This window comes from Pieris napi, chromosome 20, assembly GCF_905475465.1.
Source record: "Pieris napi chromosome 20, ilPieNapi1.2, whole genome shotgun sequence".
NCBI classification, from domain to species: domain Eukaryota; kingdom Metazoa; phylum Arthropoda; class Insecta; order Lepidoptera; family Pieridae; genus Pieris; species Pieris napi.
Window position 1 is genome coordinate 10,200,803 of NC_062253.1, and position 21,069 is coordinate 10,221,871.

The 21,069-nt window shown below is 33.7% G+C and overlaps 1 protein-coding gene across 9 annotated transcripts in view; it reads right to left on the reverse strand.

Annotated features, from left to right (window-relative positions):
- LOC125059686 (obscurin) overlaps positions 1-21,069 on the reverse strand; it is a 119,780-nt gene that overhangs the window by 24,949 nt on the left and 73,762 nt on the right. For 5 of the 9 annotated variants that reach the window (XM_047664230.1, XM_047664229.1, XM_047664224.1 and 2 more), the window contains 24 exons: positions 20,630-20,820; positions 19,235-19,492; positions 18,379-18,556; positions 17,686-17,863; positions 16,753-16,943; positions 15,416-15,571; positions 14,972-15,092; positions 14,216-14,376; positions 13,409-13,584; positions 12,881-13,049; positions 12,506-12,624; positions 10,981-12,114; positions 10,746-10,847; positions 9,729-10,544; positions 8,423-8,704; positions 7,861-8,094; positions 7,285-7,474; positions 6,751-6,929; positions 6,077-6,303; positions 5,015-5,190; positions 3,727-3,902; positions 2,567-2,692; positions 1,830-1,987; positions 1,091-1,212 (listed from right to left, as the gene is read on the reverse strand). In XM_047664230.1, the coding sequence (XP_047520186.1) occupies positions 1,091-1,212; positions 1,830-1,987; positions 2,567-2,692; positions 3,727-3,902; positions 5,015-5,190; positions 6,077-6,303; positions 6,751-6,929; positions 7,285-7,474; positions 7,861-8,094; positions 8,423-8,704; positions 9,729-10,544; positions 10,746-10,847; positions 10,981-12,114; positions 12,506-12,624; positions 12,881-13,049; positions 13,409-13,584; positions 14,216-14,376; positions 14,972-15,092; positions 15,416-15,571; positions 16,753-16,943; positions 17,686-17,863; positions 18,379-18,556; positions 19,235-19,492; positions 20,630-20,820 (5,820 nt within the window). Of the gene's footprint in view, positions 1-1,090; positions 1,213-1,829; positions 1,988-2,566; positions 2,693-3,726; positions 3,903-5,014; positions 5,191-6,076; positions 6,304-6,750; positions 6,930-7,284; positions 7,475-7,860; positions 8,095-8,422; positions 8,705-9,415; positions 9,505-9,728; positions 10,545-10,745; positions 10,848-10,980; positions 12,115-12,505; positions 12,625-12,880; positions 13,050-13,408; positions 13,585-14,215; positions 14,377-14,971; positions 15,093-15,415; positions 15,572-16,752; positions 16,944-17,685; positions 17,864-18,378; positions 18,557-19,234; positions 19,493-20,629; positions 20,821-21,069 lie in introns of those variants that run through there. The other 4 variants (XM_047664227.1, XM_047664226.1, XM_047664228.1 and 1 more) reach the window with 4 other exon arrangements.

Consider the following 21,069-nt stretch of genomic DNA (forward strand, 5'->3'; position numbering starts at 1 on the left):
TTCTGTGTCTGGTCTGAGACCAGTTCAATGAAGGTTTGTATAAAGTCAGAGTTATATCAGGATTAAAATCTCAAACTTAATCAATAGTCACTTTTAATTGAGTAGATAATATCATCCATATAGACAAACCTATTTATCATAAAAAGGAAGGTTTTGGAAGTTGATTCAATATAATAATCCACTAAGAGATTTTGTAATCATTATCAAAATTAAAAACAAAACTGTAAGGTCAACAAAAGTATTCATTTTTTTTAACAACGGGCGTGATGTTAGTCGTTTGAAGACAAGACTGAGAATTAAAAGAAGTTGAATTAATTAACAATAATTAAAAACACGGATGCTGTGCCAGGGCCACAGTCACAGCACACACGCATTACATACTTGAAACGAACCGAATGGGAATAGGATTTTTTTTTAATTTTAATTTTTGAAGTTATACTTCTTTAGGCGCGTTATGAAAAATTGATGAGAGTGAAATTTTACGATTGCGCGCGCACCGTGACACAAAGTTGTCAGTGTGATTATAGCGTGCACGAGCGAGATGGGGATAAGACAATCTACAAGTAAAAAGAAATAGAATATGCGTGAAGTTAGCAGCGATGCCAAGAATTTTGAATGACCATAATGACATTTATCTTTTAAACAAATAAAGGAGTTTTAATTATTTTTTCAAAGAAATATAGCAATGTTTTTTCACAAAGACCTATTGTTACTTAGTTAAAAGGTTATGAAACATACCAAGTTATTAAATTGAATTAATAATATAATAAAATAATAATAATAATTGTTATTAATATTAATTAAAAATTGAATAATATACTAAATATTAAATATTATTAAATTGTTAACGTTAAATATTAATTATTAATTAATTATATTTAAAAAAAAATAAAGAAAGCCAAAGAAGTATAACTTCTTACGCGCGTACTTAAGTACACGCAACCTTTTTTTATTGTTTTTGATATCTCACATTTTCTTTTTTTTTTCTTTGATTCTTGTTATTTTGTGTGTTTATGTGTGTGTGTTTTTGTTTGTAAATAATGATATGTCTAATTTGTCTATGGATACGCAACTAGAGTAAAAATAATACCATTTGATAATCGGTTGAGGATGGCCGAGGACCTTGACTTCCATCTTGACAGGGAACCCTTCGATCACTTTGGACGGCATCAGCTCTGCTATAAATGCTGGTTTACGTTCTTTTTGTGCAACCTGAAATTGTTTTAAGCCAAACCAAGTAAATAGAAAATTCTATATATTATTTCAAAACCATTAAAACATGTATTTCTAATAATTTTGGAAGTATTCTAAATTTTTCATTTTTGAGAGCAGTGTTGGCCTGGTGGCTTCAGTGTGCGACTCTCATTTCTGAGGTCGTAGGTTCGATCCCCGGATGTGCACCAAAGGACTTTCTTTCTATGTGCGCATTTAACATTCGCTCGAACGGCGAAGGAAAACATCGTGAGGAAACCGACATGTCTTAGACCCAAAAAAGTCGTGGGCGTGCTTCATTCACACAAGGCTGATCACCATCTTGCCTATTAGATAAACAAATGATCATGAAACAGATACAGAAATCTGAGGCCCTGACCTAAAAAAGTTGTAACGCCATTGATTTTTTTTCTACACCTGCACTCATGTTTCATTTAAGTAGTAAGTAGTTTTTATCTTATTTGCACAATTAGAAAGAGAACAGAATTAGTTTAAAATTTTTATAATGACTACCAAGGATTTTAACTTTTAACCAAAAACTCATCAGTTACAAATACATTATACTCAAAGAAGTTTAGTCTCCGAGGAGACTCAAACAAAAATGACATAAAACTGACCTCAACAGAAGCCTTCGAAGCAGCTTCTCCCAGCTTATTAGAGAGAGTAAGAGAGTAAACTCCGGCATCTTCGGGCTTGCAGGCATCGATGGCCAGACCGATGACACCGCCAGGTTGGTTAATGAAGTTCACGGCTTGGCTCGGTCGGATGGGCAGACCTAGATATTTTTTAATACCAGTATAAGTCAAATTCAAAAATCATTTATTCATGTAGTACACTTATGAACGTCAAAAAAGAAATATATATGAAACGCTTCAAATTTTACATTTACTGGCAGTTCTCAAATCAAGGGCGTAGAACGGAAAAGAAGAACTGGCAATAAACTCTCCGCCACTCTTTTTAATCTTTTTGAATTAACTTTAATTACTTTATTTTATTTTTTAGCTGGCATCACCGCCTACTTTACAGCTTTAGTAAACCTTTAAAAAAATGTTATCTTTACTTGTGCGTTTTTTACTGTTTGTGATGAAAAGGAACGTAATGACCACTCGCCGTTAAACCACTTTTAATGTGGAGCACCGCAGTTAATAAAATGGGTACATTAACTAACAATAAAATGTATGTATAGACAGATGTTCAGACTCGTATTGAAATAGAAAAATGTTCTCGGCCAAAAAGGTTTGTTATCTCTGACATGTCAAAAAATTATAGCTGTCAGAATTCTACGGAATTAAAATCAGAGTATGCATATTTAATTTTCTAAAAAAATAATTGATTAAAATAGATATTATCTTACCATCCTTAAACCACTTGACCTCAGGCGCTGGGAAGGCCATAACCCTGGCTTCCAGTTTCACAGGTTGACCCACCATCACCTTCGTGTCTTCCAACTCTTGACTGAATGAGGGTTTACGCGGTGTTGCTAAAAAAAAATTGTAAAATTTTTTGGATAGGTCATTATTATTACTAATATTGTCATCAGTATTTTTTAAGTTGATATCGATATTATATGGTATATAACAAAACAAAAGGGACACGATAATATGAACAACGGGCCGTAACAAGCGATCTGTTCTATACAGTGCTTATACGGCTGAAAATATGAGTAGAGCTGAGTTACTCTTTGAATACAAACAATAAATACATGAAGATAATTTCAAAAATAAACCTAAAATGTAGTAAAATATTAAATTTCCAAGTAAACCAAATATTATGTAAATTGAGCAAACTAAAATTTTTTTCAATATTTTTTTTTATTGACACAATGCATTTAGTTACCAATATCTTCTGTGTACTTTTTGGTCTAAGATCCCGATATACAACGACCTTCACCGAGATGCTTATTTAATGAAACTTATTTTATATATAATTTAATATGTCAATAAATATAATCCATATGGGTTGACTAGCAAATTTCAGTCCAGAGTATTTTTAATTAATTTAAAAAAAAAATATTTTTTTAAACATTTCACCGGTATGATTATTAGATAAATTCTATACCAATCGAAAGTATGAAGCCCATAGAATATGCAAAAGTAAGGTTGTTTTTAATCAATTAATTATTTATGTGTATATTTTTTATGTGACACTAAAGTATATATACATCTTTAGTATAAAAGAAGGTTATAGTGATACATATATAATACTACCCTGATTAAAAATATTGATTGAAAAAAGTTCAAAAAATTTACTACATGCTAATTATAAAAAAAAATTTTTTTTTAAATATTAATTAAACATACTCTGGACTGAAATTTGCTAGGCAACCCATATGGATTATATTTATTGACATATTAAATTAAATATAAAATAAGTTTCATTAAATAAGCATCTCGGTGAAGGTCGTTGTATAGCGGGATCTTATACTATATTTATGGCTTTGTGTGTTCGGATTTCTTTTTGTGATTCGTGAATTCGAGAATGGTTTAGATTTAATTATTTTGATTTTAAACTTACGATTAATAGCAACAGCGCACAAGGCGGAGTGTTCGCCGTTGGGGTTGGTGATAATGAGTTTGTAAGCGCCGCAATCTGATGGTGTCACGTGATCGATACTCAGTTTAATGGTACCATCTGGAAGAGATACTTGCTTCACGTGGTCGTCGGCTGGGAGTTTTACGCCGTCTTTAAACCTATAGTCATAAATAAAGAGTAACATATATGTATATATTTTACTTAATAATTAGAATCGTAAACAAAATGTAAACAATCATCGCAAACTTGAAGCCAAAATGAGCCCTTTAGTTTTTTCCTCACTCATTAATTGTAATACAACATTCTTGTGTCTGGTACTGTCCTAAAAGGTCGACTACACTTATTGAAGTATCACTTAGATTTATGAACCCTTAGATATGCCAAGTTGGTTTTTGTTAGCGTAGCAACCCCTAAGTTTCAGTAACTTATAAGCTCATGTGTGTGATTAAAATCCTAGCTTCAAACAAAGTTTGTTTCATTTAACATATATCTGAAAATATCAACAACAACCGCCACCGAACTTTACTCCATATTAAAATAAAAATGATCGACCAAGTCTTAAACTACAATCCGAAGACATCTTTTTACATGATATTAACATAGAGTTAATTTACTTCATTTAAAATATTATTCTTTAAAGAATCCATTTATATCGCGATCCAAATAAGTCACGGTAGAAGTTAATAATTCCTTTTGATAAAGAGTGCGCTTAATTATTAGATTTTCTTAAAAACACACAAAGCTTGTTCAGCTCATGTTTCCTGAAGTCATTGTTCTTGCTAAAAAAATACTTCTAGTTATATATTTAAAAAAAATTTGAAGTTATACTTCTTTAGGCGCGTTATGAAAAATTGGTTAGAGTGAAATTTTACGATGCGCGCGCACCGTGACACAAAATTAACAGAATGAAGTTGCCCACGGAAGATGCTACGGCATTGGACATAATTTAAAAACAACATTCGAATAATAATAGAATTTATGTTACACTTAATGTAAGAGAATAATAATAAATATTTAATTTTTAAAATGTAAACTGAACTTTATTGACTATAATGACTCCTTTTCCAGTCTTTGATTATTTAATTGTAATTAATTATTTGCAAGCAACCAAAAACTATTTTTAATAATGCCAAAGAAGTATAACTTCTTACGAGCGTACATAAGTACATGCACCCTTTTTTATTATTTAATTTATTATTAATAATTGAAAAGTCTTGCTGTTTGTAACATATAACACGATTGTTAACGAAATCATCGCTATTATTCTTACCATTGAGCGGTAGGAATTGGGCTGCCGTCGACCTTGGCCTTCAGCTCCAAGGGTTCCCCTTCGTCGACTTCCTTCTGCCGGTCCAGCTTATGTACGAAGCCGGGGGACACCTGCGCAAGAGATATTTCCGCCTCCGTGCTCGCTTCACCTGAGAGGTTTCTCGCTACTGCTTTGTACTGAAAATGGGATTTCATGTACATTTTAGGTTTTAATTGAATAATAATTGGCGATAAAGAATATATATAAGTTTGTATAAAGAAGTAAATTCATGGGCGCACACTCGAAACCTACTCTCGAAGTTAAACCCAAAAGGAGCGGGGGGAGGGGGGGGGGGGATGGAATCAGTGTGACCGTCGAAATGTACAGAAAATTGCTCAAAACTGGGAAAAAAACATTTATTTCCTATTTTTACAGTAACTTACTACTAATAAAATAGAAAACTTATTAATATCAAAATTCAACTATCATAATATAAACAAAACAAGAAAACATAAAACCTAAACCTTTTTATAATTATTAAATCTAATATATAAAATTCTCGTGTCACATGGTTTGTAATTGAACTCCTCTAAAATGGCTCGACCGATTTTCGTGAAATGTTGTGTGCATATCGGTATATATATATATATATATATACTAGCAGACCGGCCAAGCGTTTCTGTGGCTAAAGTTTTAGTTATATTACATAGTAGTAACCTATTCAAGGGAAACGGTAGGAGAACACCAGTCATGGGGACCACCATGCTTTTTTGGTCGTTATGCCATTAAATTGAAGCTTATGTGAAACGTTGGTACTTTCAACACAGCGCCATCTATTAGAATTGTGACTATTAAATAATAAACAAATATTTTGCAATAAAATAATATTGCGGGTATAAATTGAGATGTAAGCTATCCTATCTCATAAGTTGGATCAAACAAACTAAACACGGTGTGCAAATTTGATTGATATCGGTTCGGTAGTTTAGGAGACCATAGCGGACAAACAACGTGACACGTAATTTATATATATTAAGATATGTATGTCAAAGTATGATTGGTATACTTAGTAAAAATACTGACCTTTCCAGCATCCGATGGATTGAAGTGCTTAATCTCGAGCTCGCTGTCCACTTGTCCCCCCACCTCAGTGGTGATAGTCCTTCGTTCATCATTAGCTAATTCGATTCCTTCCTTGTACCATTTGACATCTGGCTTTGGCACTCCATCGCATCGAACTTTAAGAGTGACGTCATCGTAGTCTTTGACAGTTTGTTTTTGAAGCGGTTTTGTGAATTGGGGTTCGTTGGCTGGAAATAGATAAAAGTTGATTTTCTCTCTTTGTCCCAAAAATGGGGGAAACATTTCCGTGAAGAACTTCCAGCCGTCAAGGTGATGCTGATGAAATTTTGAGATTGAAACGAGGCAGGAGGGATCAACCCAAATAATTCTTCAGAACACTCACCATAGTACACGTAGTATTTGTAGAAAAGAGAGAATCAAGCGGATCAGTAATACATAGGAGATTGACAATTCGACAAGAAACCAAATTCAGCGAAGGAGAATTTGGTCAAAAGGAAGAAGCTGGTGTTTTATGATAATTAGGTTATTTTATTTCATAATGCGTCTGCAAATACCGTTATCGTAAGATACATTTAAATTTATTGTATCATAGTAGAGGAACTATATCATAACTTTACGTTTAATATACCTACGTAAATTACTACTATCTAAAATAACATAAAATGAACACGTACTATGAACAGTGAGTTTAGCCTGTTGAGCGGTCTCTCCGATCTCATTCTTAGCGGTGACAGTGTAAACTCCAGCATCTGCAACTCCTATCTTCTTAATTGTAAGACTGTATGTCTCCTTTGCGAGATCTTCGTTGATTTCGATGTTAGCCGAAGGTTGGATCACGTAGCCATCTTTGCTCCTACAAATATTTATATCATTAAATTGTATCACTGGATTTCGGCAAAAAAATTCTACGTCAGTTTCAGGAACTTTATTTTTTGTAGGTGAAACTTTCTACGACTTTTGGGTCTGAGACGAGCCATGCGAGACGTGTTATAAACATATTTCTTTATTGACACTTTGCACAAGAATTAAATGGTATTAACAATAAACTTAAATAAAAAACAAATATATAGTGCAACGGAAATAACAAGACATGACCTCAAAATTCCTAGACTAACTAGAATACAAGTTTCTTATGAACACCCCCGAAGTTAAGTTATTTAACACAAATATTGTTTTAAATGAAACATGTATAAGGCTTTTAGACTTACCATTTGACTTCTGCAATAGGATTAGCTCTGATATTAGCGACGAAAGTGGTTTCTTCATAGGGAACCGTTGTGACGTCTTTAAGTCCTTCGATTTCTGGCCTCAGAAGGATGTCGAGACGAGCTGAACACTCTCCGATGCCGTATTGGTTCTTCGCCTGGATCGTGTACACTCCTGTGTCTTGATGACGACCTGTAAAAGACGCCTTTGAATTTATATGTGAATTTTCTACGTCAACTGATTGTTGATTGCTTGATGGTTTTAACAATTTAAATTGTCGATCGTCAAATTTAGAGACCCAACATCTTCTTTCCATTTTAGCCACATTATTCATAAAAAAATAAATACTACTTTAAACTGAAATACTCTTTCGTCTCGTACAATCACATTGTGTTTACACTGTAATGAAAAGAGAGACACATACAGACGGTGCATTTAGACTGCTTTTGCTAAATAAGGAATTTCATCCTGTTTTGAAAACCATTCATCTTTTTGCTTAGTCAAGAAACTCCAATCGTTTGGGGTCCATACGTTGGAGTTATATAATTCTAAGAATAAGAATTTATTTCAGTACTTACCAGTAGGAATTTGTAGTGTGAAGATGCACTCTTTCAGACCATGCTCCAGTTCCTTTGAATCTGCACTGGTAGTAACAGTTGCATCCGGTACAATCTCATTTCCATTGAGGAGCCAGGCGACATGTGGTAGCGGATCAGCCGTACAGATGGCTTTGAGAGTGACGGGTTCTCTTTGCATTACGCGTTGAGCTTCTAATGGTTGCCTGAAGATTGGTTTGCGGTATTCGGCCACCGCTGGAAAGATTTAATAGTTAAAATGGAGCGTGATTAGGTGGTAAACGACGAACGCCATCTAACAACTCATAAATAGATAATAGAGAAGAAAGATACATTTTTAAAATTCAATCAATAACACAGTACAGAACAGTACCTAAGGAATTGATTTGTACTACATCACACCAAAAGTTGTGTAAATAAATGTACATGCTCTTGAAGGATATAGATGAGAGAGACCAGAATCTACTACACCAGGAGGCGGTAATCAGAGAAGAGTCAAAGCTAAGGTACTAAAGGCAAAACGTTTTATAAATAAAATACGAACAAAGATATAAAAATTACTTACGAGAAACGGCCAGTTCTGCATCTAAAACTTGTTTGCCAAGTTTGTTGCTGATCTCGCATTGCCATTTACCAATATCCTTAAGATCCACTGCATCTATCGCTAGTTTGTAAACATCACCTTCATTCGTAAGGTGGATTCCTTTATCTGGTTTAACCTCTTCACCATTATGAAGCCAACGGACTGTGGGCTTTGGCTTACCAACCGCCTCAACTGTGTATACTAATGGTAGGGATTCGAACGTGTGACCATCTTTCATACTGCTTTCTTTTAATATGGGTGATGCTAGAAACAGAGGGATATTGTGAATTTATATTTTTTACACAGGAGAGCTAAGGTTTTATATAGCAATAGCTAGAAAATTTTTACAATGAAATAAGCTACATACAAGTGAAATATATAAAAAAACGACGGGTTGCACTCCGGGAGTGCCGGCAGAAGTGAAAACTTGAATATTAACGTTGTGCATTTTTGATATTTTGGAATGGTTAGGGAATAATTTTGCACGAATTGCTTTAATTATCAGTATAAAAGTACTATCATTTATGTTGTAGAATAAAATATTTATATATACGCCTAACGCCGCGCCAGCTGTCTACTCTCCATCCGTCTTACGAATTTTCGATCAGGTCACATGTCCTGACGCGAGTTTAACATTTTTTACCCATTCCAAAAAAAGTGTACAACGCCGCTAAAGAAGTTTTCACTTCAAAAGTTTTCACTTCAATAATATGAGGAACTTGAATATTGATACAGAAATAACATTTAGAAATATGTCGGCACAAAATAGTTTTACCATAAGCAGTATACAGTTGTGCAAAATTGTTCAATCGTACAAAAACTTTGGCGCTTATTTACAGCCGTTATCGCAATAAAATTAGTAATACTTACCAAGAGTTTATGTGTAGTAATTTGTAACCATGTGATATGTATGTACCTACCGTGAGTATACTAAACATACCGATGCCATGCCACAAAATAAACGAAAAGTTTTACCTTGATGAAGACGACATTTGCAGACTAGCACCTTCGACGTAAGACCCAATTATTAGTATGCCAGAAGGAAAAGTTATTACGCATGCGCGCTAAAACAAACATACGTTCGAACATTAGTAAATATATATTGCAGTTATATATTGATCTGTTTTTTGTGCATATCGAAAAGCAGACCAAAAGTAAACAACCAGCAATTGAATTTCAAGCGACATTGATATGTTACTGTGATGTACAAATAGCGTTACAATTTTGTTCACAGCCGCGCGCACTTATCAAATTGTTTCTTGATCAATAATTTAATTGACTTGATTACCTTTTTCTTCTTCCGAATTTAAAATATCGTCAAGAATGCTGCGTTGTCTTTGGCTTCTCTTCAATAACTCTTCGATGTTTCCGTCTTCTTCCTCCACAATGAATAAACTTTTATCTATCTTTCTCTTCCGTTCTACTGTTGTTTCGGCTATATTTTTCGTTATGTTAGTGATATTTTTAGGAGATTCTAAAACTAATTCTTCAATAAGTCTATTTTTAATATTATCTTTTTTACTTCCGAATTTCATATATTCGCCATCTTCGAATTCTTTTGTTATATCTATAAGTTTTTCCGTGACGTCACGCTCAAATACCTTTTCAGACTTTTCCTTTAGAATAACATATTCTTCCTCCCCTTCATTCGTGTAATAATCTTCTTTGAAAGAAGTTTGACGCACGTATGAGTCCTTGCTGAATACTTTCTTGGTTTCGTCTATTTCGAAAAGTGATTTAGACAGATCCTCAATAGATATTTCTCGGGATAGAGAATCGTTTTGCCAACTCATTTCATCTTCAGATGCAGACCTAATAGAATATGTACGGTTTCCGCCGTACCGACCCATCCGAGGAATTGAATCAGCGTCTGAGTCGGTTTGCGGTTCTTCAATAATTCCGTATGTACCCCTTCTTATGTGATCAGGTATAGTGAAATACCCTAGCTCAGATAAGAAGTAGCTATGACTAGCTATCTCTTCCACTTCGAGTGAAGTTGTGTGTGGTTTATTAGGAATTATTATTTTTTTATCGCATTCATCATTTTCATCATAATGCATAGCAGTTGTAGTCATTTTATGTAATGTGCGCGTTTCGGCTGGACCTATCAGTTAAAATATTATTATATTTGAAAGACAGTACAAATTATTTAATATAAGAAATAAATAAACATGCTTAAACGATGGGTACATGAATACTAAAATACAACTACAGGACGATTTACTTTTTCGGATAGGGGAAATTAAATACGTGATGTAATGGAAATGTAGTTTGGGAAGGAAAGCGGGTAGTTTTTTTAACTTACCTGTTATTATGGCACCGTGCGAACGGGTGCTGCTGACTTTAGATACAGTAATTGAGCCATCATCACCTGACTTGAACGTGGTTACTGTTTCGAAAACTCGGCCTAAACAATAAACACACTTGGGATTGTTAAGAAAAACTCAAATTAAAGTCATGCAACGCTACGCGAAAAAATTATGAGTGTCACGAAGTAAAGCTGTTTGCCTGTTTGTGAAGAAGCAAAGCGCGTTTTATACCTTCAGTATCAGCACTCAATGGTTCTTCAGCAGTAGATTGTTTTTTAATAGATTTACGTTTCGGAGACTTAATTTCCACTTCTTCGATTATTTCTGGTTTAGTAACGGTCTTTTCTGCTTGCTGTACTGTAGTGCCTACTTCTTCGATAACTTTTTTGACTTCATTTTGATTTTCATCGATAACAGACCCTGTCTCGATTACTTCAGGCTCAGTAATTGATTTTTTAGCTTTACGTGGAACTGATTCTACTTCCTCAACTTTAGTTTTGGTCACTCTATCATTATCTACATCATCCCAAAATGATTTTTCTTCAACAATTTCCGGTTCTGTTACGGACTTTTGAGCTTTGTATGGTTTTGATTCATCAACAATTTCTGTAGTACATTTCGATTTATTAGAATCTTCTAGTAGCTCTTTTTCTTCAGCGACTTCCGGCTCAGTAACTGATTTTTTAGCTTTACGTGGAACAGATTCTACTTTCTCAACTTTAGAAGTTTTGGTCTTTCCATCGTTATCTACATCATCCCAAAATGATTTTTCTTCAACAATTTCTGGTTCCGTTACAGACTTTTGAGCTTTGTATGGTTTCGCTTCATCAACACTCTCCGTAGTACATTTAGATTTATTAGAATCACCTAGTAGCTCTTTTTCCTCAGCAACTTCCGGCTCAGTGAACGATTTTTTCGCTTTAGCAGGTTTTTCAAGATCGGTAACAATGGAATTTCGCCTTTCATTATCTTGTTCGTTTATCAAATTCTCACTAAGGGTTTCAGGTTCTGTGACAGATTTTTTTGGTTTGAATGCGACTGATTCGACCTCTTCTACTGAAACTGCACGCAAACTCACATCATCAACTGATTTTTTTTCAATGTTTTCGGGTTCTGTTAGAGATTTCCTAGCTTTATTTGAAACGGGCTTATCGACCTCTTCAAACGAAACTGATTTAGCCTTAGCATCGTCGTCTAATACTGATTTTTCTTCGGCAACTTCAGACTTAGATTTTTCTTTTGTAGCTATTTTCTTGACTTTATCGTCGAGCAAGTCTTCAACAATCTTTTGTTTTTCTGCACAATCTGCATCCAACTCATTTTCAGTGAGTGTTTCCTTCGTGAACCTCGAATGAACTTCTTTGGCTATCGAACACAATGAAAAATGAAGACAATTAAATGAATTACGGGAATTCTAAATTAGGAGATGCTATGTTACGTGCTTTGAAGGATGTAAATGTAAACACACGAGCATTCTAGTCTATTGAATGCCTACACTTGTAATCAAGTTTTGCTTTAAACTACAAATATTCTAGGACGTCACATTAAAACTACATAAACTACGTGCAGTAGTCAACTCTACGTGAGACTAAGTTACACTCACTAGTATCCACAACTCGTGCTCTTCTTTACCGATACTTTGTTTAAGTTTTATGTGTTCTGTATTGCAGATCAGGAGTTCGCTAGACATTAAACTAATCTCTATCGTCAGACTATTGTTCTAAAAATATTTGATGCTATTGATGTAAATACTTACTGTGTACGGTGACTGTACTCTTACACGAAACGCTTCCCATTTCATTTTCAGCTCGAACTTCATATTCCCCACCATCTTCCTCCTTTACTAACGTTACAGTGAGGTTATAATTCTCCAACCTGATAATAATCATTGGCATTTCAAAATATGTTTTTGATATTTTTTTTAAATAAATATCTTATCTATCTTTTTAAAATAAAGATCTTATATCAATTAAGTTTTGGTTGAACGGTATCTTGTTTGATATACCAAGACTCACATAAAATATTTTTTCAACTATTTGGCCTCATCAAAAAAAAAATACATCGTGTAAAATTTATTATTAAAAAGTTTCGTAAATCAATTTGCAAGCAACAATAATAATAAAATTCTAACCTTTTCGTATCCCGTTCGATCTTGATTCTCGCATCAGTGTTCACTTCCTTTCCATCTTTGTACCATTTGACCTTCGGTTCTGGGCATCCTTCTACTTCCACTTCCAGCTTCAGGGTTTGACCTTCATCCACCGTCATGTCTATCAGGCTCTTCGTGATGCGGGGTTTTCCTGAAATCAAATATTTAGCATTATTGTGATTAGATTGTAGAAAAGTTGTTTCAGCTAAGTTAAATGTTGTGCTTTATCTGTAAAAAATAATAGCAATATATATGTATTTATTTAACTTTTTTAATAATATGTACAGAAATATATAAGCAATTTTAAATTGTAATACACATTGTAGTTAGACGGGCTTATCCATAAAAAATAAATCAGTTTAATTGGATCAATGGATCGTTCAAACTCATCTGTCCCTTTTTATGACAACGAAAACACAATTTGACAGAAAGAGACAAAACAGTACTTTAGTTAATGGTGTCATAAGATTAGTTTTGAGGTATAAGGGGGAAATATAGATGATAACCTACTGTTGACAGTGAAGGTAGCTTGACAGGAATCAGCGCCGAGGTCATTAGTGACCCTGCAGGAGTATTGTCCTGACATTTCAGCTGACACCTCCTTCAATATCAGTTTGTGCGTACTTCCGTTGTCTATGCGACTGTACACCGACTTCTTTTCGGTTATTTCTACGTCACCGAGGTACCTGGAATACGTTAAGGTGGTTTTTGAATGAAATCCTGTAGGTATGAAGTCTCGTAAACTGATTAAAAAAAAATTGTCTTTAAAAAGAGGTTCTATGTAATTAGAATTATATATGAATACTAGCTAACCCGGCAAACGTTGTTTTGCCATGTATATTATTTCTAGGAAACAATTTTTTAGTTCAATAAAAATAACTAATAATAAAAAATAGCGGTTGATGGTAGAGGGGTGAAAATTAAGGGTTGTATGTATTTTTGTATGCTATATCATAAAAAAATTGCCTAAAAAATAAAAACATTTTTTTTGGAATGGACATCCCTAATCACTTAGGGCTTTGAAAGATAGCCGATTCTCAGACTTATAAGAATCGGTCGAGCCGTTTCGGAGGGTTATGGGAACGAACATTGTGACACGAGAATTTTATATATATAGAGATGATTATACGTAAATACTTGAACCAATTTGGAAAATGTCAAGTCAGGTTCTGATGATGGGACATAGTGAAATCAAGGTTAATCTTCGTGATATCAAAAAAAATATAATCGCAGTGCAGTTGGTTACGAAATGAAAAGATAAAAAAAAATCATAAGAATTTTTGTAGGTAGGTTTTTGATGTTAAGTTTTCCACTCACCATTGCACCTTAGGTTCGGGATAGGCTTCGACATCGACAGTGAACTCAACATTGACATCTCCCTCACTCGAAGTGGTGTCCTTGAGCCGTTGCGTGAATACGGGCCCGCAACGCACGTTCAAGAGGCACGAATCGCTCGTTGAGCCGTGTACGTTACGAATCTATGATCACAATGTTATACACTAAACTAATGTGTTTGTTTGGTTAAATGCGCTAATCTCACGAACTACTACATTGATTTCAATAGTTCATGAATCGAAGGGGGGTCCTTTTGTAAAACGTTACGATGCGGGGCGGGGATTGAATTACGCGTTATTGTTAATATTTTTTTCAACTTTCCAGTACTTTACATAATGTTACTTTTAGGTATAAAGAGTCACTGGGTGGTCACGAAACGTTTTACTATTGGGTACAAAAGAACGTTACAGCGCGTAACGTGTTGTGTGTCAATAATCTCCAAAAATTGCGGGACGTAATACCTACTTGAACGCTCCCAATATTAAAAAATGTATTATTTTATTTGGCTATTTTGTACATAATATTAAAATTTAATAACATTCCAATAGATATTTCTTTCTATAGAATTAACTCCAAAGTTCAACTACAAGAAAGTTCTATAGGTCAACTGAATATACATATAAAATAGAAATTAAAAAGACACCTACGCATCAGAAAACATTGTTTAAATAGGTTATAAGATAAATTATATTTTAAGTTTTGAAGGAGTCAAAATTAAACTTTTTTCTAAAATCGCACCTCACAAGAGTATTCTCCAGCATCAGCCCTGGCTGCTGAGGTGATCACCAACTTGTGTGCTTCACCCGATGATGATATTTTGATCGCTGATGACTCTTTTAATTCTGTCTTATTCTTGAACCTAGAATAATCATATTACATTGATGGATTTTTTATAATGACATATTAATAATATGCCAGAAAATAAAATTAGCATTAAGTCGAACTTAATAGTTCTTTAATGTTGCCATCGTGAATAAGGATAAAATGGTAATGAGTTGTTTTTATTTATATTTTTAATACTTCACCTTATCAACTCTATGTGCTTCTAAATTTATTACTATTAAAATTGTTTAGTTTCCATAGGATAGTAGGTACTTAATAAAAGCTAGATCGGGCTTAATTTCGTATGAGAAATATCAGTCAAATATAATAATTGTTCGTGGTACTGATAAAGGGAATTACCAAGTGACAGTCGGTGCGGGTTCAGCTTCGGTTTTAACTTCAAAGGTGACAGTTTCCTTCTCTTCACAGACTTTAGATTCGCCCAGTTTCTTGATGACCTTGGGCGGTGACGTCACATGCCACTGCCAGAAGTCAGAGCATTGGTTCACCTCGTTTCTGAAAGGGCACACAAATTATTTACCTAATAATTTATTCTTAAATTATTACTCAAAAAAATTCAATTTTTAAAAAAAATTTACAGAATACAAATTTGTGTTTCTTGAATTAGTTTGGATAAAATATTCTGTTATTAATTTCATATTTATATACTTCATACTTATATATAGTACTGAAAGGTCCAAAATGTATATATTATTATACTAAAAAACAGATAATATAGACCTCATAGGTCAAAAATTTCAAAAAAATATATCAAAAAAAATCAAACATCGTAATCAAAGACTTCGTAAAAGCGGTTCTCTTATTTAATGAATGAATAATAATAAAACTTAGTCATAACACAATATGGTTGTGATAAAATTTGTCTGACGCTAGTTTATTTATTAATTATTTTTTATTTAATTACAATAATTGCTTTAAAATGTGATAAAGTTCATGGTGGTGGTTGGTGTTTACAAACATTTCGTAAAAAAACCATGACGATTTAAAAGACTGGCAATACTTCGTGTTTTTAGTGACGTTTATAAATGTATACTTAATATAATTAGCTACATGAATAAATGATATTTAGCCAGAATTTATTTCCTTATTTTAAACAGATTATGCGATGGTTTAAACACATTGAAATTAGTTGGGTTAGGACATGTCGGTTTCCTCACGATTTTTTTAGCGAATCTTTGCCATTAGGCCAGTACTGCTGCTAAGAAACTTGGCTATTTACCAACTGTACAATCACAATTTGTTGTTTTTGGCGCTGGTAAGCTTACCATTGAACAAAATATCAGGTTACGGTAAAAATTTTGCAACACATTTTACGACCCATATTTTTTGTATACAGTATTATGTTAAATGTCAAATATTTCCTATAACTTAAATAGATTAAAATTAAAGTCACACAACGTTTTACTTTTGATCTCTCATACTGTAAGACAATATTAAATTTTAAGATGTCGAAGTTGGCCCTTAAATGCGGAAAAAATCAACAAACACAGTTATTATTAAGATTTTATTTAATACCGTCTTTTCTCTTAATCAAATTAAAAACGTGGCGATTTAAAAGAGTGACGAAGAGTTTATTGCCAATTCTTCTAGTTCTTCCGAATCTGTGCCATTGATTACAGAAAATATAAGATCGCTTTGAAATCAAATCTTAAACCAACTCAATAAAAAATACTTACTTAGCAACAATGGAGTACGATCCGGAATCTGTAAGCTTGGCATCTTTAATGGTGATGGTGTAAACCTCGTCGGATTCTTTGGTGATGATGATGCGGTCTGAGCTGGTGATTAGAACTCCGTCTTTATAGAAGCTGACTTCAGGTGCAGGGGTACCTTCCACCTCAATACGGACTGTGTGAGATGTTTCCACCTGTAACGTTAGACAAAGAGGATTAATGAAATTACGATTTTTTTAGGATTTGACTCCGTGGCTTAGTATCTGCTGTTTTTGGAATTCGATTTCAGTTGAAACAACGATGGTCGAGATAGACAGGCTAACTATTTGTTCATAAAATAATAAAAGTAAAACTTAAATATTAGGTCGGGGAAAAAGTCTTTTCGCATTATACTATGTATGAACTTGTAATAAAATCTCTTTGACTATATGTATTGCCTGTTTTTGTTATCATTGAAAGTTGAGATTTTAAAGAAGATAATTCCAAATTCATATTAGGATAATGTGTGATTTTTATTTATTTTTCGTGTTCTTTAGGCAGTGTCAGGTTAACATCACGAGAGGACTGCCAAAACCATTATTACGGTATTTTGATCAGAAGCCCCAAAATTTCTATAGCAATGGGATCATATCCCTACCTATAGGATGGCAAAAAGTTATCGAACAAAATGGTACCTACATACTTTAGTTAAATGTAAATAAACTATATTAAAAAATGTTGTGAATTTTCTTGAAAAATGCGAAGAAACTTTTTCCCCAACAACATTATTATTATTATATACAATAATTTTATTTATTTTCGGGTTCAATAAAAATAAACGCGTAAAGAGTCAATTCTACAAAAAAAAACACGAAATTAATAAGGAATAATGTATGAGGAGTGAAATTTGTGAGTAAAACTTCAAATTCTTTAAAAAACAGAAGCAATGTATATTACCATGCAAGTCTGGTTCTCAATCTTCTTCTTAATTTTGGGTGGAGCAGTCACCACCAGATTGAAGGAAGTGGTATCATCTCCAAGGTCGTTGGACGCTGTCACTTCATACACGCCGCTATCAGCTGATGTCACATTCTTGATGACCAGAGACATGTTCTCGTCGTCTTCGTGCAAGAACCTGAAGTTATTTAGCAAGAATATATAAGTTTAATGACAGACACAACTTAATAATCAATGACTTAACAAGATATTTTTGAGAAAAATAAACAATTTTAGGAATATTTAAAGGAGAACTAATTAAATTATTGTTCTCTGAATATTTTTAATGATTAAATTAATTATTATCATAAATAATAATGTTGTAAGTCACAGACACTAAAGAGAACTGGCACTAAATGTAAAGTTAGAAGCATTTCATATACATTTCTTTTTTTTGACGATCGTAAGTATATAATGTGTTACCTATATCTTGAAAACCTATAATTTTGAATTTTGAAACAGCCTCCTAAAGAAAGAAACTTTCAACCAGAATAAAGAAGATACGAGCTTTTAAAAAAAAGTTCCATACTTTTTATAAGGTTTAAATAGAGGTATAACATGGACAATCGTCTATAAATTACAAAACTTTAATAAAGTTAAAATATTCTTATTATGGGTTTGTCAGTCAGTGCTAGTTTGATTATAAAAACTCACTTATGTCTTGCATCGGCTTCGACAACATCTCCCTTATGCTTCCAGACCACAGTAGGCTTCGGGTAGCCTTTGCAGACCAGCTCCAGCATGGCTGATCCACCACTAGACACCACAGCTTCCCGATGTTCAATCTCCAGGGTTGGCTTTTCGGGCTCGCGGTGGAGGTAGTTGACGGCACCTACATGATTAGGTTGAAAAAACGTTTATCAAGAACTTAAACAAGAGTAAACCTTATCGTTATTCAAGAATTAAGGTTGATTAACTAAAAACCAAATAGTACACAAATAAACTTTTAAACAATTGTTTTATTATTCAATGCATATATTTAAATAAAAAAATTGAAAATACCATAGCATACGTAAAATATATTAAAAAATGTTAGTGTGATAATGACATTTTTGCATTATGAGAAATTCTAAACAGAAATTTGTAAGTGAACTTTATAATTTTGTTAATCAAAATTTATTGTGTTTTATAGTACAATCAAAATGTTTTTAAGGCACTTCATTTTATTAGAATTAAAAAAGGGTTCCGATTGAAAATTAATAGCGTGGTGCCAAACGTCATCAAATGCATCAGATGCCAAGCGGAGAAGGCCTAGGACGAGTTAGTAGAGGCAGGTCAGTTGCCAAAAGTCAACATTGTTCAACAATTAAACGATTAAGACAGACGCGATATTATATTAAATTATTTATAAGTAATTTAAACTATGGATTAAATAGAAAAAAACATTGTTTCACAATAAAATCGATCTGAGAAAATATTTTAACTTATTGATAAGACTTAAAACTTTAAACTGTTTTTAAGTAAACTAACATGAAATCATTATTTATAAATTTCCATATGTTAAACTTACCTTGTACAGTAAGTTCGGCAGAGCAGGAAATATTTCCAGTGCTTGTCTTAGCAACACAAGTATACATCCCAGCATCTTCAGGCTTCACGTGCTGGAAGACCAGCGCTAGGGAATCCTCATCGTCTCCGAGGAGAACCTTGAACCTCTCTTCAGGGTCAAATTCAAGGCCATCGCGTTTCCAGGCGAACACCGGCTTTTCGCCCTTCGCCAATAGACCCTCCCCGCCGGGTGGCAGCTCCCCAAATATGTTCTTGTCATCTAGAAAGTCCATTTTATTGAAGTAATACTCTAGGAAACCTGCATTTTATAATTACATGAACACAACGAATGGGACGAGCCGACGCGATGAACTGATTTCAATACTGAGTCTTTGCCAAAATTAAAATAGCGTAAACAAATTAATCGAAATAACAATTGAGGGCGTTAAACCGGCGTTATCTATTGGATTATCAACAAGGTTTAGTAAAACTTTTGGGAACGTTACATAATCCACGATATTTATAGTGGAGGCAACGCATAACAAATCGAACAAACATCCCAACAAACGATAGGCAAATGGTAGAAAAATAGTGGTAAAACCTATTAATAAACAGCCATAAACTCATAAAAATTGGAAACAATCCAATAGTTTTAACTAAAATGTGTCGCATATCTTCCCATAACCTTTCAACGAGAAATGAATATCAAGATCATTCTAAATTTAGGAAGGAATTTTTCAATATTTTAGTGTTATGATCTAGTTTCTGAACGAGTTTCGCTTAGAATTATTTTAATAACTAATCGAATGGATCCTTTTTATTCAACATCTATAGGATATACTTTCTTTTTACCAAGACCTTCATTCTGTTTCGATATATTGGACAATATTTTAATCGGTTTAATCGGTCCATACGTTCTAAGAGTAAAATTAATAATAATAATAAAACTACTTCAAATTATTTAATAAATTTTGTAATTCAAATTATATTAATCACATCGAAATTCAGGTAGCGTGACTGCTTTTTTAGGTAACGTTTATTCATTTCTAAATTACTGAGCGGTGTTGAGCTAGTGGCTTCAGCGTGCGACTCTCATCCCTGAGGTCGTAGGTACGATCCCCGGCTGTGCACCAATGGAATTTCAAACGCATTTAACATTCGTTAGGACGGTGAACAAAAACATCGCGAGGAAACCGTCGGAACAAGGCACGAGAGGCTGATCACCTACATGCATTGACAAATGATCATGGAACATATACATTTTTCTGAGGCCCAGACCTAAAAAGGTCTATCTAAATTACTGATAATATGTTCGGTTGATCACCTACTTGCATGTACAAAGCACTTGAAATATCAAACAATCAGCCACATTAATGAAAATAAAAATTATTTTCTTTTTTTTTATTAACTTTCTTACCAACAACAGCTACTGTGCATTCTGATTCAACATCGCCATATATATTGATAGCTTTACACGAGTATTTGCCCGCATCGGCCACATTCACATCAGAGATTACGAGTTCGTAGCAGCCCCTTTCGGCGCGAGTACGTACAATTGATACCCGGTCACTGTCCAGGCATGTTGTTATTTCTTTGCCTTCGCGGTAGCTGTAATTAATGAATATTATTCAAGTCTAACTGCGGAATTGCGGTTTCAGTTTCGATCGTTGGAGAAATTGACTATCCAGTATAAAAAAGTCCTGGGTTCAATCTCCAGTTAGCACGTTCTAAAAAATTGAGGGAAGCTCTCAAAAGGAGATATTTTTTCCCGTTTTGGTAATTTTTTCCATTGTTACGCCGCTACTTTGGACAGTATATTGGTGAAGGAAAAGAAAATTTATCAGTTAAAATCGGTTC